The sequence below is a fragment of the Elephas maximus genome, chromosome 6, assembly GCF_024166365.1.
Source record: "Elephas maximus indicus isolate mEleMax1 chromosome 6, mEleMax1 primary haplotype, whole genome shotgun sequence".
In the NCBI taxonomy this organism is placed as follows: domain Eukaryota; kingdom Metazoa; phylum Chordata; class Mammalia; order Proboscidea; family Elephantidae; genus Elephas; species Elephas maximus.
In genome coordinates, this window is record NC_064824.1 from 99,226,327 (window position 1) to 99,241,889 (window position 15,563).

At 40.4% G+C, this 15,563-nt stretch overlaps 1 protein-coding gene across 4 annotated transcripts in view; it reads left to right on the top strand.

Annotated features, from left to right (window-relative positions):
* Window positions 1-15,563, top strand: part of LOC126077959 (aldehyde oxidase 3-like) — a 100,592-nt gene that overhangs the window by 16,914 nt on the left and 68,115 nt on the right. For all 4 annotated transcript variants that reach the window (XM_049887763.1, XM_049887761.1, XM_049887762.1 and 1 more), the window contains 4 exons: window positions 423-503; window positions 2,017-2,097; window positions 12,041-12,185; window positions 12,722-12,814. In XM_049887763.1, the coding sequence (XP_049743720.1) occupies window positions 423-503; window positions 2,017-2,097; window positions 12,041-12,185; window positions 12,722-12,814 (400 nt within the window). The remainder of the gene's footprint in view (window positions 1-422; window positions 504-2,016; window positions 2,098-12,040; window positions 12,186-12,721; window positions 12,815-15,563) is intronic.

The window sequence follows — 15,563 nt, forward strand, 5'->3', positions numbered from 1 at the left end:
ATTGAATGTTTGTGCAGCTCTGAGAACAACGCCTGGAATGCGGTAGATAATCAAGACATTGTAGTTATTATTCATAACTAGAGGGAATATAAAATTTTGTTTCACAAACATGAGCTCCATTGTCAGCATGCCTAGCTTCAAATTCTGGTTCTGCTATTTTCTAGCTGTATAATTTAGCTAAATGACTTAACCTTTCTAAGCCTGTTTTCTCATCTGTAAAATGGGGTTGTGACCACAAGACCATGTCTGCAAATTACAAAACATCATGCCAAACACATATTAAGTACTCTACAAAACCTCTAAAACAATTACTATAGTGATCACTGTGACATTCACCATTATTATTATCGATACTATTACCTTTTGTGGTACATTACGACTCTAGGATTCTCTGACTTTGCCACCATTATTTTCTTCTTTAGAGTTCATCTTGCTGCCAGATGAACAAGGAGGGGAAATGTTGTTTGGATCAGGAAGAAAACGAGCCTGAGAAAAAAGCTAATGTAAGTCTTTTCCTCTCCTTTTTCAGCTTCGGCTTTTCATATTCGTCTTCAGTGCATCCCATGGCACTGAAAGGGCTTGGATTGCTGGTAGAGGGGGCTTGTGAAAGTTCTCAAAATAATTCTTTCTCTCCCAGTCTTTCTATCTCTTTCCTTCCGTTAACCCTCAACCACTGCAAACCCAAGACTTCCTGAAAGGAAGGAATCCTCCATACTGGGGTGCCAGTAAATAATAACTGTTCAAAGATGGCACCAGCACGATGATACCAGCTTTGGCAAGAGAGAACCCAGCTCAAGTCTCAGCCTTGTGACTTTCCAGTTCAACTGTAGCTTTCTTCTTGGTAGGGATAGTACTTCAAGAAGATTGTTGGGAAGATTAAATTATACATGTAAAATGATGTACATCAAACTCTGGACACAGTTACTAGCACGTAGCAGTTGCTTAGTAAATGCTAGTTTTTTCCTAATAACCGATGTTTGGAATTGCTGTAAAATCAGTCTTGGCAAAAGATGGCTCACAGAGTGGATAGGAATTAGAGAGTGTCCTGTCTCCTACTAGTCTCTCTTCTAGTGTAGGGACCTACCTGATTTCTTTCTAATATTCTACAAATAACCTCCATCTAAATCTGTGCTGGCCAAAAAGAGAGAGTGGAAGGAGGGAGCAGGCTGTCTCATGGAGGGGAAAGTAATTGGAGTATGTAGCAAGTTGTATATGGGTTTTTGTGTGAGAGACTGACTTGATTTGTAAACTTTCACTTAAAGCACAATAAAAATTATTTAAAATAAGTAAAAATAAATCTGTGCTGGCTACATTGCTCTTCTCTCCCTCCTCCAAGAAGCCTCTGCCACCACTTGCTCCCCTGATCCCCTGCAGAGCTTACTGTTTGTATCACTCTTTTGACACCGAGCTTCTGCTAGTGGTAGAATTCTTGCCTTCCATGCAAGATACCCAGGTTCCATTCCAAGCCAACGCACCGCACGCGTAGCCACCACCTGTCAGTGGAGACGTGTGTGCTGCTATAATGCTTAACATGTTTTAGCAAAGCCTTCAAACTTGGGCAGACTAGGAAGAAAGACCTGGTGATCCACTTTTGAAAATTACCTAGTGAAAACCCTATGGATGACAATGGTCCGACCCACAACGGATCGTGGGGATGGCACAGGACTGGGTGCCATTTCACTCCATTGTACATGGGGTTGCCATGGTTGTTGGCCAACTTGATGGCAGCTAACAGTAACAACAAGTTGTAATTCATTTTTTCTCAGCTGGTCCCAGTGCCAGGCACTAATCAGAAGCTTAAGAACTGCCAGTTGCCTTCTGCCAACCCCCGGTCTTCGCCAGCCAGAGTAGAACTGAAACGCTGGTCCACATTTCAGCCCCTCGTCTCCCTGGCACCCAGCTCAGACCCTTTAAAACAGAAGAAACTCAATACTTGGATATTAATGACTATATTTATCACCCTTTGACTTTGTTTTTACCATAAAGACTAAAACATCACATTTTTTTTTTGGTAAGGTTTGCACCAAATTGTACGAAAAGGAAGAGTTTCAACCCTTCGACCCAACCCAGGAATTCATATTTCCACCTGAACTAATGGTATGTTCTTTTTCGCCTGATTTATTTCTGTAAGGGAATAATCAGCCCTATCAGTTTCTTCCCAGTTTCATGTCCACTGCCATTTGCTCCCAGTATCTTTGCATTCCTGTCACCCTCGGTAACCTGTGAAAGGCATGTTTCCTCCCAGGCCTTGCCCATGGGTGGATGTACTTTACCTCTGATCTTTCATGTGATAGAGCTCACCTCCCTCAGGACAGCACTAGCAGAGTCCATTCTGACATACAAGTATCTTTATTAAAATTCGGGTACAAATCGTAAACAGGAAAGGAAAGTTACAAATTCACAATCTTGTATTACGTAATAGCTTGGCACAAGTTTAAAGCATTTCACTGCCTCCTCTTATTTTATTTTTTAAAAAGTTGTTCTTCCAGGCATCCCTTTAATTCACTTGTATTTGTTTCACAGAATTTATTGGGGACCTCATGCACTGAGCTAGGCACTTGGGACACAGAAATGGCAAAACCACTTGCCCATAAGGAAGTGGTAATCAAGTGGAGGAGATAGTCAGATGTGTCAATAAAATTAACAATGGAATGTGAAGACGGTTCTCACTGAGACCTGAGAACGGGTTCTGGGAGTAGAGCAGAGAGCAAGAGGTTGGCTGGGGGGACAGTCAGAGAGGCTTCTCCACCGAGCCAACTTGAGCTAAAACTTGAATTATAATAGTAGTGATCAGAGAGTGGGGAAGGGCAATGAATGGCTCATGGAAAGAGAACTCTGGGCAAGGGGAACATCATGAGCATAGGCCTGTGGCTTTGCAGAGCATGGAACTTTCAGGAAAAACAAACAATTCCAAATGACTAGAACATGGCATGTTGGAGGTCCATTGCCCCAAAGTATGAATCTGGAAAGGGAGGTGGAGGCCAGATCCTGATGGGCCTTTATTATACTTAGATCTAAAGGGTATACGTTTTTTGCACAGGGAATGGGGAGCCATTGAAGGATTTTAAGCAAGGGAAATTCACAAACATTTGCTATTTTGAAAGATCATCTCGGCTGTTGTATGAAGACTGGAAGGGATCACAAGTGAACACAAAGTAACAGGTGATCACCACGGCAGCGTAGGAGAAAGACAATGGCACCCAGGATTAGGATCCTGGTGGTGTGGCTGGAGAGAAGGATAAAGGGGAGAGATGTTTAAAAGGTAAAATCAACAGTGTGGATTGGGTATGGATGACAGAGGGAGAAGGGTCATGGGCGACTTTTACGCTTACAGTTTGCCCGACAAGATGCTGAGTTAGAGATACTGGTATAGAGCCACTTTTGAAAGAGCAGATCAGGAGTTCAGATTTTTACATACTAGATAGACATCCTTTTAAGAAATTCAAAGGAAAATGTTAAGTAGGTAGCTGGAAGCTCAGAGGAGAGGTCAGGGCCAGATGTATATATTTTCAAGTCATTGGGATCAGAACCGTTAGTATCAATGAAAGCATGGCTGAGAAAAGACCCTGGGTCTAAACCTTAGGGAATTCCAACTGTCGTAGTGCTGAACAAAACTTACACTCTGTTGAAAGTGAAAGCAAAGAGTTTTACTGGAGGATTGGAAGAACTCCAGCTGGGCAACTCAATGTAATGCAAGATCATAAAATGTTCCAACTTTCTGAGGAACAAGTGAGATTTTTATAGAGAAAAATGTGGAAGAGAATACATGACCATAATCATGCTTGGAATTACACATGCCTACAACAATGGGCTCAAACATAGCAATGATTGTGAGGATGGGGCAGGAATGGGCAGTGTTTCATTCTTTTATACATAGGATCTCTGTGTATCAAAACCGACTCGATATCAACTAACAACAACAACAACAAAAGACAATCTCGAGTTAAAATCTTACAAGGTTAGCTCATCTATTTTCTGACACAGACTTCCTGGAGCCAACCTGCCAAGCAATTTTCTGAGATATCTACATGTACGTTCTTCCTGGGGCATGCTCCACAAGCATTCTCCCGAGACTATCTTGATAAACATTTCCTGACGAACATTCTTCACAAACCACATTCTTGCTCCCTTCATTGTTTTTTGAGGGCGGTTAAAGTTTTACAAGGAGTAACTGGTCACCAGACTATAAATCACAGATTATATTTTTAGGGAAGTGGAAATGAGGACTCATTGTTAGGTGTCCTCCAGTTGGTTCTGATTCCTAGTAACCCTATGTACAACAGAACAAAATATTGCCCAGTCCTTCGCCATCCTCACAATTGTTGTTATGCTTGAGCCCGTAGTTGCAACCACTGTGTCAATCCACCTAGCTGAGGGTCTTCCTCTTTTTCACTGACTGTCATGAATTGAATTGTATCCCCCCCAAAATGTGTGTATTAACTTGGTTAGGCCCTGATTCCCAGTATTCTGTGATTGTCCTCCATTTTGTGATTGTAATTTTATTTTAAGAGGATTAGGGTGGGATTGTAACACTGCCCTTACTTGGGTCACCTCCCTGATCCAACATAAAGGGAATTTCCCTGGGGTGTGGCCTGCACCACCTTTTATCTCTCAAGAGATAAAAGGAAAGGGAAGCAAGCAGAGAGTTGGGAACCTCATATCATTAAGAAAGCAGTGCTGGGAGTTGAGCGCGTCCTTTGGACCTGAGGTTCCTGCGCTGAGATGTTCCCAGACCAAGAGAAGACTGATGACAAGGATCTTCTTCCAGAGCCAACAGAGAGAGAAAGCCTTCCCCTGGAGCAGGCACCTAAGTTTGGACTTGTAGCCTACTTACTCAGCTGTGAGAGAATAAATTTCTCTTTGTTAAAGCTATCCACTTGTGGTATTTCTGTTATAGCAGCACTAGATGACTAAGACACTGACCTTTTACTTTACTGAGCATCATGTCCTTCTCCAAGGACTGATCCCTCCTGATAACATGTCCAAAGTATGAGACAGACTCTCCCCATTCTTGTTTCTAAGGAGCATTCTGATTGTACTTCTTCCAAGACAGATTTGTTCATTCTTTTGGTAGTCCAGGGTATATTCAGTATTCTCCACTAACACCACAGTTCAAAGGCATCAATTCTTCTTCAGCCTTCCTCATTCATCATCCAGCTTTCATAAGCATATGATGTGATTGAAAACACCATGGATTGTGTCAGGCACACCTTAGTCTTCAAGGTGACATCTTTGCTTTTCGACACTTTAAAGAGGTCTTTTGCAGCAGATTTGCCCAATGCAACACATCTTTTGATTTCTTGACTGCTGCGTCTGTGGGTAGTGATTGTGGATCTAAGTAAAATGAAATCCTTGACAACTTTAATTTTTTCTCCATTTATCATGATGTTGCTTATTGGCCCAGTTGTGAGGATTTTTGTTTTATGTTGAGGTGCAATCCATACTGAAGGCTGTGGTCTTTGGTCGTCATCAGTAAGTGTTTCAAGTCCTCTTCACTTTCAGCAAGCACTGTTGTGTCATCTGCATAACGCAGGTTATTAATGATGCTGCATTCTTCTTCATATAGTCCAGCTTCTTGGATTATTTTCTCAGCATAGAGATTGAATAAGTATGGTGAAATGATACAACCCTGAGGGACACCTTTCCTGGTTTTAAACCATGCAATATCCCCTTGTTGTGTTTGAATGACTTCCTCTTGATCTATGTACAGGTTCCTCATGGGCACAATTAACTGTTCTGGAATTCCCATTCTTCCCAATGTTATTCATAATTTGTCATGATCCACACAGTAGAATGCCTTTGCATAATCGATAAAACACAGGTAAACATCTTTCTGGTATTCTCTGCTTTTAGCCAGGATCCATCTGACATCAGCTATGATATCCCTGGCTCTACATCTTCTGAATCTGGCTTGAATTTCTGGCAGTTCCTATCAATACACTGCTGCAGCCCCTTTTGGATGGTCTTCAGCAAAATATTACTTGTGTACGATATTAACGATATTGTTTGATAATTTATACATTCGGCTGAATCACCTTTCTTGAGAATAGGCATAAATATCAATCTCTTGAGCTAGTTGACCAGGTAACTGTCTTCCAAGTGAGTACTTCCAGTGCTGTGCCCATTTGTTGAAACATCTCAATTGGTATTCTGTCAATTCCCGGAGCCTTGTTTTTCCCCAATGCCTTCAGTCGGGGGAAATTCTTTCTGGTATAGTGATTAACCTTCCATCTTCTTTTGATGCTTCCTGCATTGTGTAATATTTTCCCCATAAACCAAACACCCAGTGCCATTGAGTCGACTCCGACTCATAGCAACCCTATAGGACAGAGTAGAACCGCCCCAAAGCGTTTCCAAGGAGCGCCTGGCAGATTTGAACTGACTACCCTTTGGTTTGCAGCCATAGCACTTAACCACTACGCCACCAGGGTTTCCATTACAGTCCTTCAATATTGCAACTCAAGGCTTGAATTTTTTCTTCAGTTCTTTCAGTTTGAGAAATGCCAGGCGTGTTCTTCCCTTTTGGTTTTCTATCTCCAGGTCTTTGTACATGGCATTATAATACTTACTTTGTCTTCTCCAGCTGTCCTTTGAAATCTTCTGCTCAGCTCTTTTACGTCATCATTTCTTCCTTTCTCTTTAGCTACTCAATGTTCAAGAACAAGTTTCAGAGTCTCTTCTGACATCCATTTTGGTCTTTTCTTTCTTTCTTGTCTTTTTAATGACCTCTTGCTTTCTTGATGTATGATGTCCTTGGTGTCATTCTGCAACTCATTTGGTCTTCGGTCATTAGCGTTCAATGCATCAAATCTATTCTTGAGATGGTCTCTAAATTCAGATGGGATATACTCAAGTTGGTACTTTGGCTCTTGTGGACTTGTTCTAATTTTCTTCAGTTTCAACTTGAACGTGCATATGACCAAATGATGGTCTGTTCTGAAGTCGGCCCCCGGCCTTGTTCTGACTGATGATATTGAGCTTTTCTATCATCTCTTTCCACAGATGCGGTCGGTCTGATTCCTGTGTATTCCATCTGGCAAGGTCCATGTATATTTGCAATGAAGAGGTTGTTGGTCTTGCAAAATTCTATCATGTGATCTCTGGCATCATTTCTATCACCAAGGCCATGTTTTCCAACTATCGATCCTTCTTCTTTGTTTCCAACTTTTGAATTCCAATCACCAGTAATTATCAATGCAGCCTGCTTGCATGTTTGATCAATTTCAGACTGCAGAAATCGGTAAAAAAAACTTCAGTCTCATCATCTTTGGCCTTAATGTTTTGTACGTAAATTTGAATAATAGTTGTGTTAACTGGTCTTCCTTGTAGGCATATGGATATTATCCTATCACTGACAGCATTTTACTTCAGTGTTTATTTTGAAATGTTCTTTTTCATGATGAATGAAATGCCATTCCACTTCAAGTTGTCATTCCCGGCATAGTAGACCATATGACTGTCTGATTTACAATGGACAATACCGTTCCGTTTCAGCTCACTAACGCCTAGGGTATCGATGTTTATGCATTCCATTTCATTTTTTATGATTTTCCTAAATTTGTGCTTTGTACATTCCACGTTCTGATTATTAATGGATGTTTGCAGCTGTTTCTTCTCATTTTGAGTCATGCCACATCAGCAAATGAAGGTCCCAAAAGCTTGATTCCAACCGTGTCATTAAGGTTGATTCTACTTTGAAGAGGAAGCTCTTCCCCAGTCTTATTTTGAGCTCCTTCCAACCTGAGGGGCTCCTCTTCTGGCACTATATCAGACAATCTTCCACCACTCTTCATAAGATTTTCACTGGCTAATTCTTTTCAGAAGTAGACTGCTGGGTCCTTCTTCCTAGTCTGTTTTAGTCTGAAAGCTCAGCTGAAACCTGTCCACAACGGTCAACCCTGCTGGTATTTGAATACCAGTGGCACAGCTTCCAACATCACAGCAACATGCAAGCCCCCACAGTATGACAAACTGACGGAAGTGCAGGGGAGCTTAGGACAAGCTAAAGTTTAATTCAAAACAGAGTTTTGATTCAGATTTGGGTCATTTTTTTTTTAATGTTTTTCAAAAATAAGCTTTATTCTATTATAAAAGGAATATTTAAAGAAGATTTTTCTACAATCCTATTTTTCAGTAGACTCTGCTGTAAAATCAGTAAATTTTTTTTATTAACTTTTATTGAGCTTCAAGTGAACGTTTACAATTCAAGTCAGTCTGTCACATATAAGTTTACATACATCTTACTCCGTACTCCCACTTGCTCTCCCCCTAATGAGTCAGCCCTTCCAGTCTCTCCTTTTGTGACAATTTTGCCAGCTTCCCACTCTCTCTATCCTCCCATCCCCCCTCCAGACAGGAGATGCCAACACAGTCTCAAATGTCCACCTGATATAATTAGCTCACTCTTCATCAGCATCTCTCTCCCACCCACTGTCCACTCCCTTTCATGTCTGATGAATTGTCTTCGGGGATGGTTCCTGTCCTGGGCCAACAGAAGGTTTGGGGACCATGACCGCCGGGATTCCTCTAGTCTCAGTCAGACCATTAAGTATGGTCTTTTTATGAGAATTTGGGGTCTGCAGCCCACTGATCTCCTGCTCCCTCAGGGGTTCTCTGTTGTGCTCCCTGTCAGGGCAGTCATCAGTTGTGGCCAGGCACCAACTAGTTCTTCTGGTCTCAGGATGATGTAGGTCTCTAGTTCATGTGGCCCTTTCTGTCTCTTGGGTGGGTCAGTCATTTTTAATCATGCCAAGTACCTAACTTTTAGAGTGCCCTCACACACAACTAATAAATGGGTGGAAGAGGATGAGTAGATCCAAGAGACTGAGAAGAAGAAGCTAGAGAGGTGGCATAAAAATCTGAAGAATGGGTATTCCAGGAGGAGTGGAAGAAATTGTTTCTGGAAGGAGAGAATGATCAAATGCAGCAAGTGTTGTTGAGACATCAGGTAGTATAAAAACTGCAAATAGTGACAGGGACGTCACTGCTAATCTTCACAAAATCAGTAAAGAGTGGGTTGAAGAGAGAGCAGGAAGGGAAGAAATGGAGACAGTGAGTTGAAAGGTTGCTGTAAATAATTGGTTGAAGAAGAGAAAATAGCGGGCAGTAGCTGGAGAGAGGTTGGGGTTGAAGAGTTTTGAGTTTTGTCTTTTTTATTAATGGAAGAAACTTGGATGTATGTAAATGTTGATAAGGAAGACTACAGTTAAGAGGGAGACAATGAATACCTAAGAGATGGAAAAGAATCAACAGTAGAAGGATACTGAGAGGAAGGAGGGGTGGGCTCTAAAGCACTGATGAAGGAACACCTTCTCTATTTCTTTCAGAAACTTTTCACTGAAACCCTCCTTCCAAATCTGGGGCGGAACTCCCTGTGATCCCATAGAACTCTGTCCTTACCCAGTGGGGTATTTTCTTGCCGAATCATGACTGCCTATTTACTCACTAGGTTGTAGCTCACGTCAGCTCTATGAGGGAAGGGTTGAGTGTCATGTTTGCCTAACACAGTGATTCCCTTCTCTTAAAAATTATTAAGGACCCTAAAGAGCTTTTGTTTATGTGGGTTATAGCTGTTAATATTTATAATATTTGAAATTAAAACTGGAAATATTTTAAATACTTATTCATTTATTTATTTAAAAGTAATAAACTCATTGCGCTTTAACATAAATAATCTATTGTTCATGAAAAAAATTGTATTTTCAAGAACAATTCAATGAGAAGAGCGGCATTGTTTTACATTTTTTAAATCTCTTTAATGCTGGCTTAAAAAAAAGATAGCTGGAGCCTCATATCTGCTTCTGCATTCAGCTGGTTGTGATACCATGTACCCTCATAAGAGATTGAGAGTGAAGAAGACAAATAACGTCTTTCATTATAAAAGTTTTGACCCCAGTACTGGGGACTCCCAGGGATCCCTGAATTATACCCTGAGAACGAGTGGCCTAACTTAATGAAAGGACTGCAGAATTATTTCACTAACCTGAGGTCCGTCCCCAGGACTGCCTAATTCTCTGACATCCTTTCCAATGAAACACATAATTTAAGGCAGCATTCATAGAATCTTATATTAAAAATGGAGCTCTAGTGGTGCCGTGGTTAAAGTGCTTGGCTGCATACCAAAAGGTCAACAATCTGAATCTACCAGCTGCTCTGTGGGAGAAAGATGTGGCAGTGTGGCTCCATAAAAATTACAGCTTTGAAAACCCTATGGGGCAGTTCTACTCTGTCCCACAGGGTCACTGAGTAGAAATCTGCTCAATGGCAATGGTTTTTTTTTTTTTTAATGTTAAAAATATCCTCAGTTAACCAACCTGTCTTTGATTATTGTTCAATTTCCATGACTTCAATCAGTTTATCAGCCTCCACCACAATTTTTGTTCAATGTTGAAACTATCCAGAGTGAAACAACTTATCAAAACTTGGAAATTCCACCAAAAGATTTGCCCTTTTCTGAGAAACAGGAAGACCCTGAACAAGATGGATTGACACAGTGGCTGCAACAATGGGCTCAAGCATAACAACGATTGTGAGGATGGCGCAGGACCCAGCAGTGTTTCCTTCTGTTATACATAGGGCTTCTATGAGTCTGAAGTGACTCGATGGCACCTAACAACAACAACACAAAGAACAAGATTGTGCTGCATAAAATATTTTTGTAAAGGTATCATTTAGTTACAAATTCACTTTGAAATAAATTAAATGGTTCAATTCCCATTTGGGAAATGGCTTCCTTGTTTATGATTAACCAGCAGAAATTGTTAAAACTATGGTTCTCCCAGATGCACGAAATTATGCCAGTTTCAGAGGACCGTGGGTTGGGAGCCGGGGGCCCACTGTTCATGCTCCTTTTCCTGTTAACCATCTGTGTCATCTTGACCAGTCCACTTTCCCTCTGTGGGCCTCACTACTTTTTCTTCCTTGAGACTAGACCAGTGATCCTCAGACTCATGTAAACGAGCCGTGGGAAGTCGGGCTTTTTCTCAAATGCCATATTTTTTACTGAACACCATAAAATAGTGACACATTTAATTACACTAAGTGGATTAGGTACAACTTTACCCTTAGAAAATATGATTGTATTATAAGATCCATACACCGAATCAAAACTGGGAGCACAGAAGTCCATTAAGAAAAAAAAGTAAGCAAAAAGAAAAGAGAAGGCCACTCAGTTAAGCATGGTCAACTATTTGCGAATTACCCTCATAAATATTTTATATCTGTTCACTGTATTTGTCAGCTAATACTTGCAGGGCCATTGGTTTTAGAGAATTAGATGGAAGGAAAACTTTAATTCTGCCAATTAACTACTTCTGCTAATTGAGAAAAGTCCTATTGTCAACTGTTGCTGTGAAACCCCTCAGTCTTGCTCAGAGAAACAGAGAGGAAGGTCCTCACTGGCTTTAAAAAGTCTGACGTTCTATGCTTTTACCAAATTTCTGCTGTTCATCAAAACAGCCAGCCTTACCCCACAGAAGTATGGCCTCTGAGAGCAAAAGAGCTTCCTACATTGTCTAGTTCAATCCCTAATTTGCGGGTAAAGCACACCAAGACCTAGAGGCTCCAGGGTTTTCCTCAATCCATCCAGCGACTTAGAGGCAAGGCTGAGCTTGGAATCTGATTCTCCCATCTCCTGGTGTGCTTGGTATTTTTCTACTCTATAAGTTTGCCTGATAGGAAATAGCACACCCACTCCAGTATACATATAGTTAATTCTCTGCTGGTGTTCTATCATCGTTTGTAACTTAGTCCACAATTATCTCTGCAGTCGAGAATTTGCCATTAAAAACGGTATCCTAGTACATAGGATTCTTGTTTGTTTGTAAGTTGAGATTTAATTATAATCCATTTTGTCCTTTTTTAAGCTGTGAGAGATGGAAAAATAATAAGCAAAACAGTGCATTTAATTGATTAGGTCAGCGTTCCATGCGTATCTATGTTTTGTTATCTGTGGTGTGTTCCATTCATTTTTGTTCAGCTTATGCGCTATAATAAAGTCTATGTGTTTTGTCAGCATTAAACCTGCATTTTTCTACCACAGAGAATAGCAGAAGAACCCCAGAAGAAAGTTCTGACTTTCCACGGGGAGAGGACAACCTGGATCACCCCAGGAACTCTCAATGACCTTCTGAGGCTGAAAATGAAGTATCCCGAAGCCCCTCTTGTGATGGGGAACACCTCTGTTGGTGGGTAGTGAAGAGGCCACGGCTCCCACTTCCTAGGTTGAAAATCAAAATTAGCGAAAGAAGGTGTGAATGTGGCAACCACTCACAAATCAAAATGCACATCTGGCGATTCCAAACTCACCCTCTTTGCCCAGCTGATAGCCAGCTTGCTAGACAATTAATTTCTCTACTTCCTAAAGAAAAATTTCATCTCCTATTCCAATTCTTGAAGGCAACAGGATTTCTCTGAGTTTAAAGCTTTCATTCATTTAAAAAACAAAAACAAATAAACAAACAAAAATTTCATTTAAGCATCAGTAAATAGTAAAACAGATGTTTCTTTCATTAGATTCTTGAGTGAAGAATCTGCGGATAGGTTTACTATTTGGGTCAGACTCAATTCAAATATCAGGGAAATTACTAAGGAGGAAAACAAGCCTCTTTTGTCAAAGTTTTATTTTACTTTGCTTTTTAGGCCTACAGTAGCCTCTTCTAAGCCACAGTGTTATTTGCAAAAAGAAAATCTAGCTGACTTCTTTCCCACTTCTACCTTTTAGGGCCTGCTATGAAGTTCAAAGAAGTTTTCCATCCAGTTATTCTCTCTCCTGCACGGATTTTGAAATTGTTTATTGTGACTAACACAAAAGAAGGTGTGTTCTCATTTATTAAAATAAGGTCCTGATGGTGCAGGTGGTTCTGCTAAAGAAATCTAAGGCTATTTGACACTAACCAAATCACAGGCTCACGGACTAGAGGAAGTCTTATTTTCCTCTCTTCTACCGTAATACTGAACCACATGTGATTTTTGAGAAGAATATCTCCTACGTTCGGAAACCCCTGATAAAGACTGTATCTATTCTCTTGAGACTCAATTTTCCGCACATAGCTGGGCCTTAACAAATGTTTGTTGATTCACCCAGAAACTCATTCGGGCATCTAATTACCATCTTAGGACTGAAGTACTTAGGAGTGCTTCAGGCGCCTGGATAGTGCAAATGGCTAACACGTTTGGCTGCTAAGAGAAAAGTTGGAGGTTCAAGTCTACCCAGACACATCTCGAAAGAAAGGCCTGGTGATCTACTTCTGAAAAGTCAGCCACTGAAAACCCTATGGATCTTAAAACCAAACAATAATACAGCTTAGCTAGTAAAAAATGTCTGCCTTGAGCATCATGCTCTTCTAAGAACTGTCCTATATGGGATCAAAGTGGCAACAGCAACTCAAAAGATTAGACAGGAATCTCAGGGGACAGTGAATTTACGAAAATGGGGGAGAAGCAACTCAGAAAAGGAGGGTGAGAATGGTTGCACAACTTGAAGAATGTAATCAAAGTCACTGAATTATACATGTAGAAACTGTTGAATTGGTGTATGTTTTGCTGTGCGTTTTCTCAACAACAACAACAACAAAATTTTTTAAAATCTAAAGAAAAGAAATCTCTATGGAGCACAGTTCTACTCTTACACACAGATGAGGTTGTTATGCCTCTGGTCTACTCAATAGCAAGTGGTTTTTCGGAGGCATAAAGTCTGTTTCTCTCCTCTGGCAGCGGATGAGGACAGCTACTCACGTTCTCTGTAAAATAGCGTCAGCCTCACCACAGCCTGGAGCACGTCCCAGGGGGTCCCTACAGTTTTCCCTTCCACAACTCAGCAGAACTAATTTCAGTAACCCTCCCAAAGTTACCCAACAAGGGAAGACCATGACTTTTTGTTTTCACAATTCAGGACTCGATTGTTTAGCTCAGTGTTACTCCGTGAAAAGTACAGGTACATTCACTTGTTAATTTTACAGTTATTAAGCATTTACCATGTGCCAGCCACTAGGCTAGCTGCTGGTAAAACCAAGGGTACTGGGGGGAAAAAAATATGTGATTTCTGCCCCCAAGAACACTTATGGGGGAGGTAGACATATGAAAAGAGAATTGTAGAACAATGCAATAAGTGTGATATTTGACATTCAATAGTTTCCTTTATTGTCAGTGGACTCTTCCTCTACCATCTAAGGGATGTATTGAAAACTGTACTATCTTTGGGTTACCCCAGTTATAGTGATATTTTTTACACTTTAATTAAGGAGAATTTGGGGTTTTTTGAGAAGGACAAAGGCAAAAAATAAATACCATTTAAAATGCTGCATACATTAATTTTAAAGTCAGATGCCAAGTTGTAAGTAAAATACTTTGTGGTTTTTATGCTCTTCTCAAAACTTGCCCTGTATTTTCGATTAACAAATCTGTTTGATAATAAGAAAAAATGGTGATTTTAAAAAATATTGCTTTCTATCTTGTAGAAATGTACTGATCAGATATGAATGATAAGAGCATGTATGATGGTAGGAAAACTTTGACCTCAGTACATCCTTTTCCGTCACGATTATCATCCCTTAGGTAACTGGAAAACGCACACACACAGCCCCATCTGTCGGAGTTGCTAATTTTACCCATGATTTCAGTACTGCTGAGTCAACTTCATGGTTCTAGTACTCCAGCCGAGAAAAATTATTTTGTTCTTTCAACTTTTATTTACTTCACTTTTGAACTTGGATCACCTCGTAGTAAATATCCTTTGAAGTCTGAATAAATACTTGTTTTACTGTCTCAGAGGACAGAGACCTCTGCTTACAAACCGTAGCCATGTTAAAACAGGTCAAATAAGTGTATGTCCTGAGCTCAAAGGGCAATATAAAAAGTTTACAGAGGTGTGCCTGTGGGCAGCTATCTCCTTTCTAGAAGAATCCTTAGATTTCTCAGCAGTTCTAAGTTAGCTTATCTGGTAAGCAAAACAGAACCTTACTGAAGAAAAGCTTGTCCCAAAATGGATTCATCTGTTACATCTATTTACACAGATGAAAATCAAACTGTCCTTAATCAAATGGCCAGGGATTCAAGAAGTACTGGAGAGAAACCTTATATAATCAGAGTCACAAGCTTATTTCAAGTTCTTTTTGGACAAGAGCTTTGCAGGCTGTCCAACTTCCCAAAATTAAAGCATGAGCTCCCTCTGCTGAGTGAATGAATGTGTGTTGATGAGGTGAAACCATCGAAAACATTCCTGGGTTGCCTACTAGGCCATGAAGTTCTTAGAAACATCAGTAATTAAGAATTACAAAAAATATTTTCTTTTTTTAAACTTGTGACTCTAATGTGAGATGAAGAAGAAAGGTAGAAAAAAGTAATTTACAAAGTAGAGATTCAGTAGCTGAAAATTTCCAGTTGTCTAACAAGATTTCCTGAGCACTGACACTTAGCACAGCAATGCTTTTTAACCTCCATGATGTAATTACCACGAGGTGCCCAGCTTTGGTTTTTCATAGCACTTATCACATCTGAAATTACATTACTTGTTTATTCATTTGGAGCCCTGGTGGCCCAGTGGTTATGAACTCAGCTGCCAACCA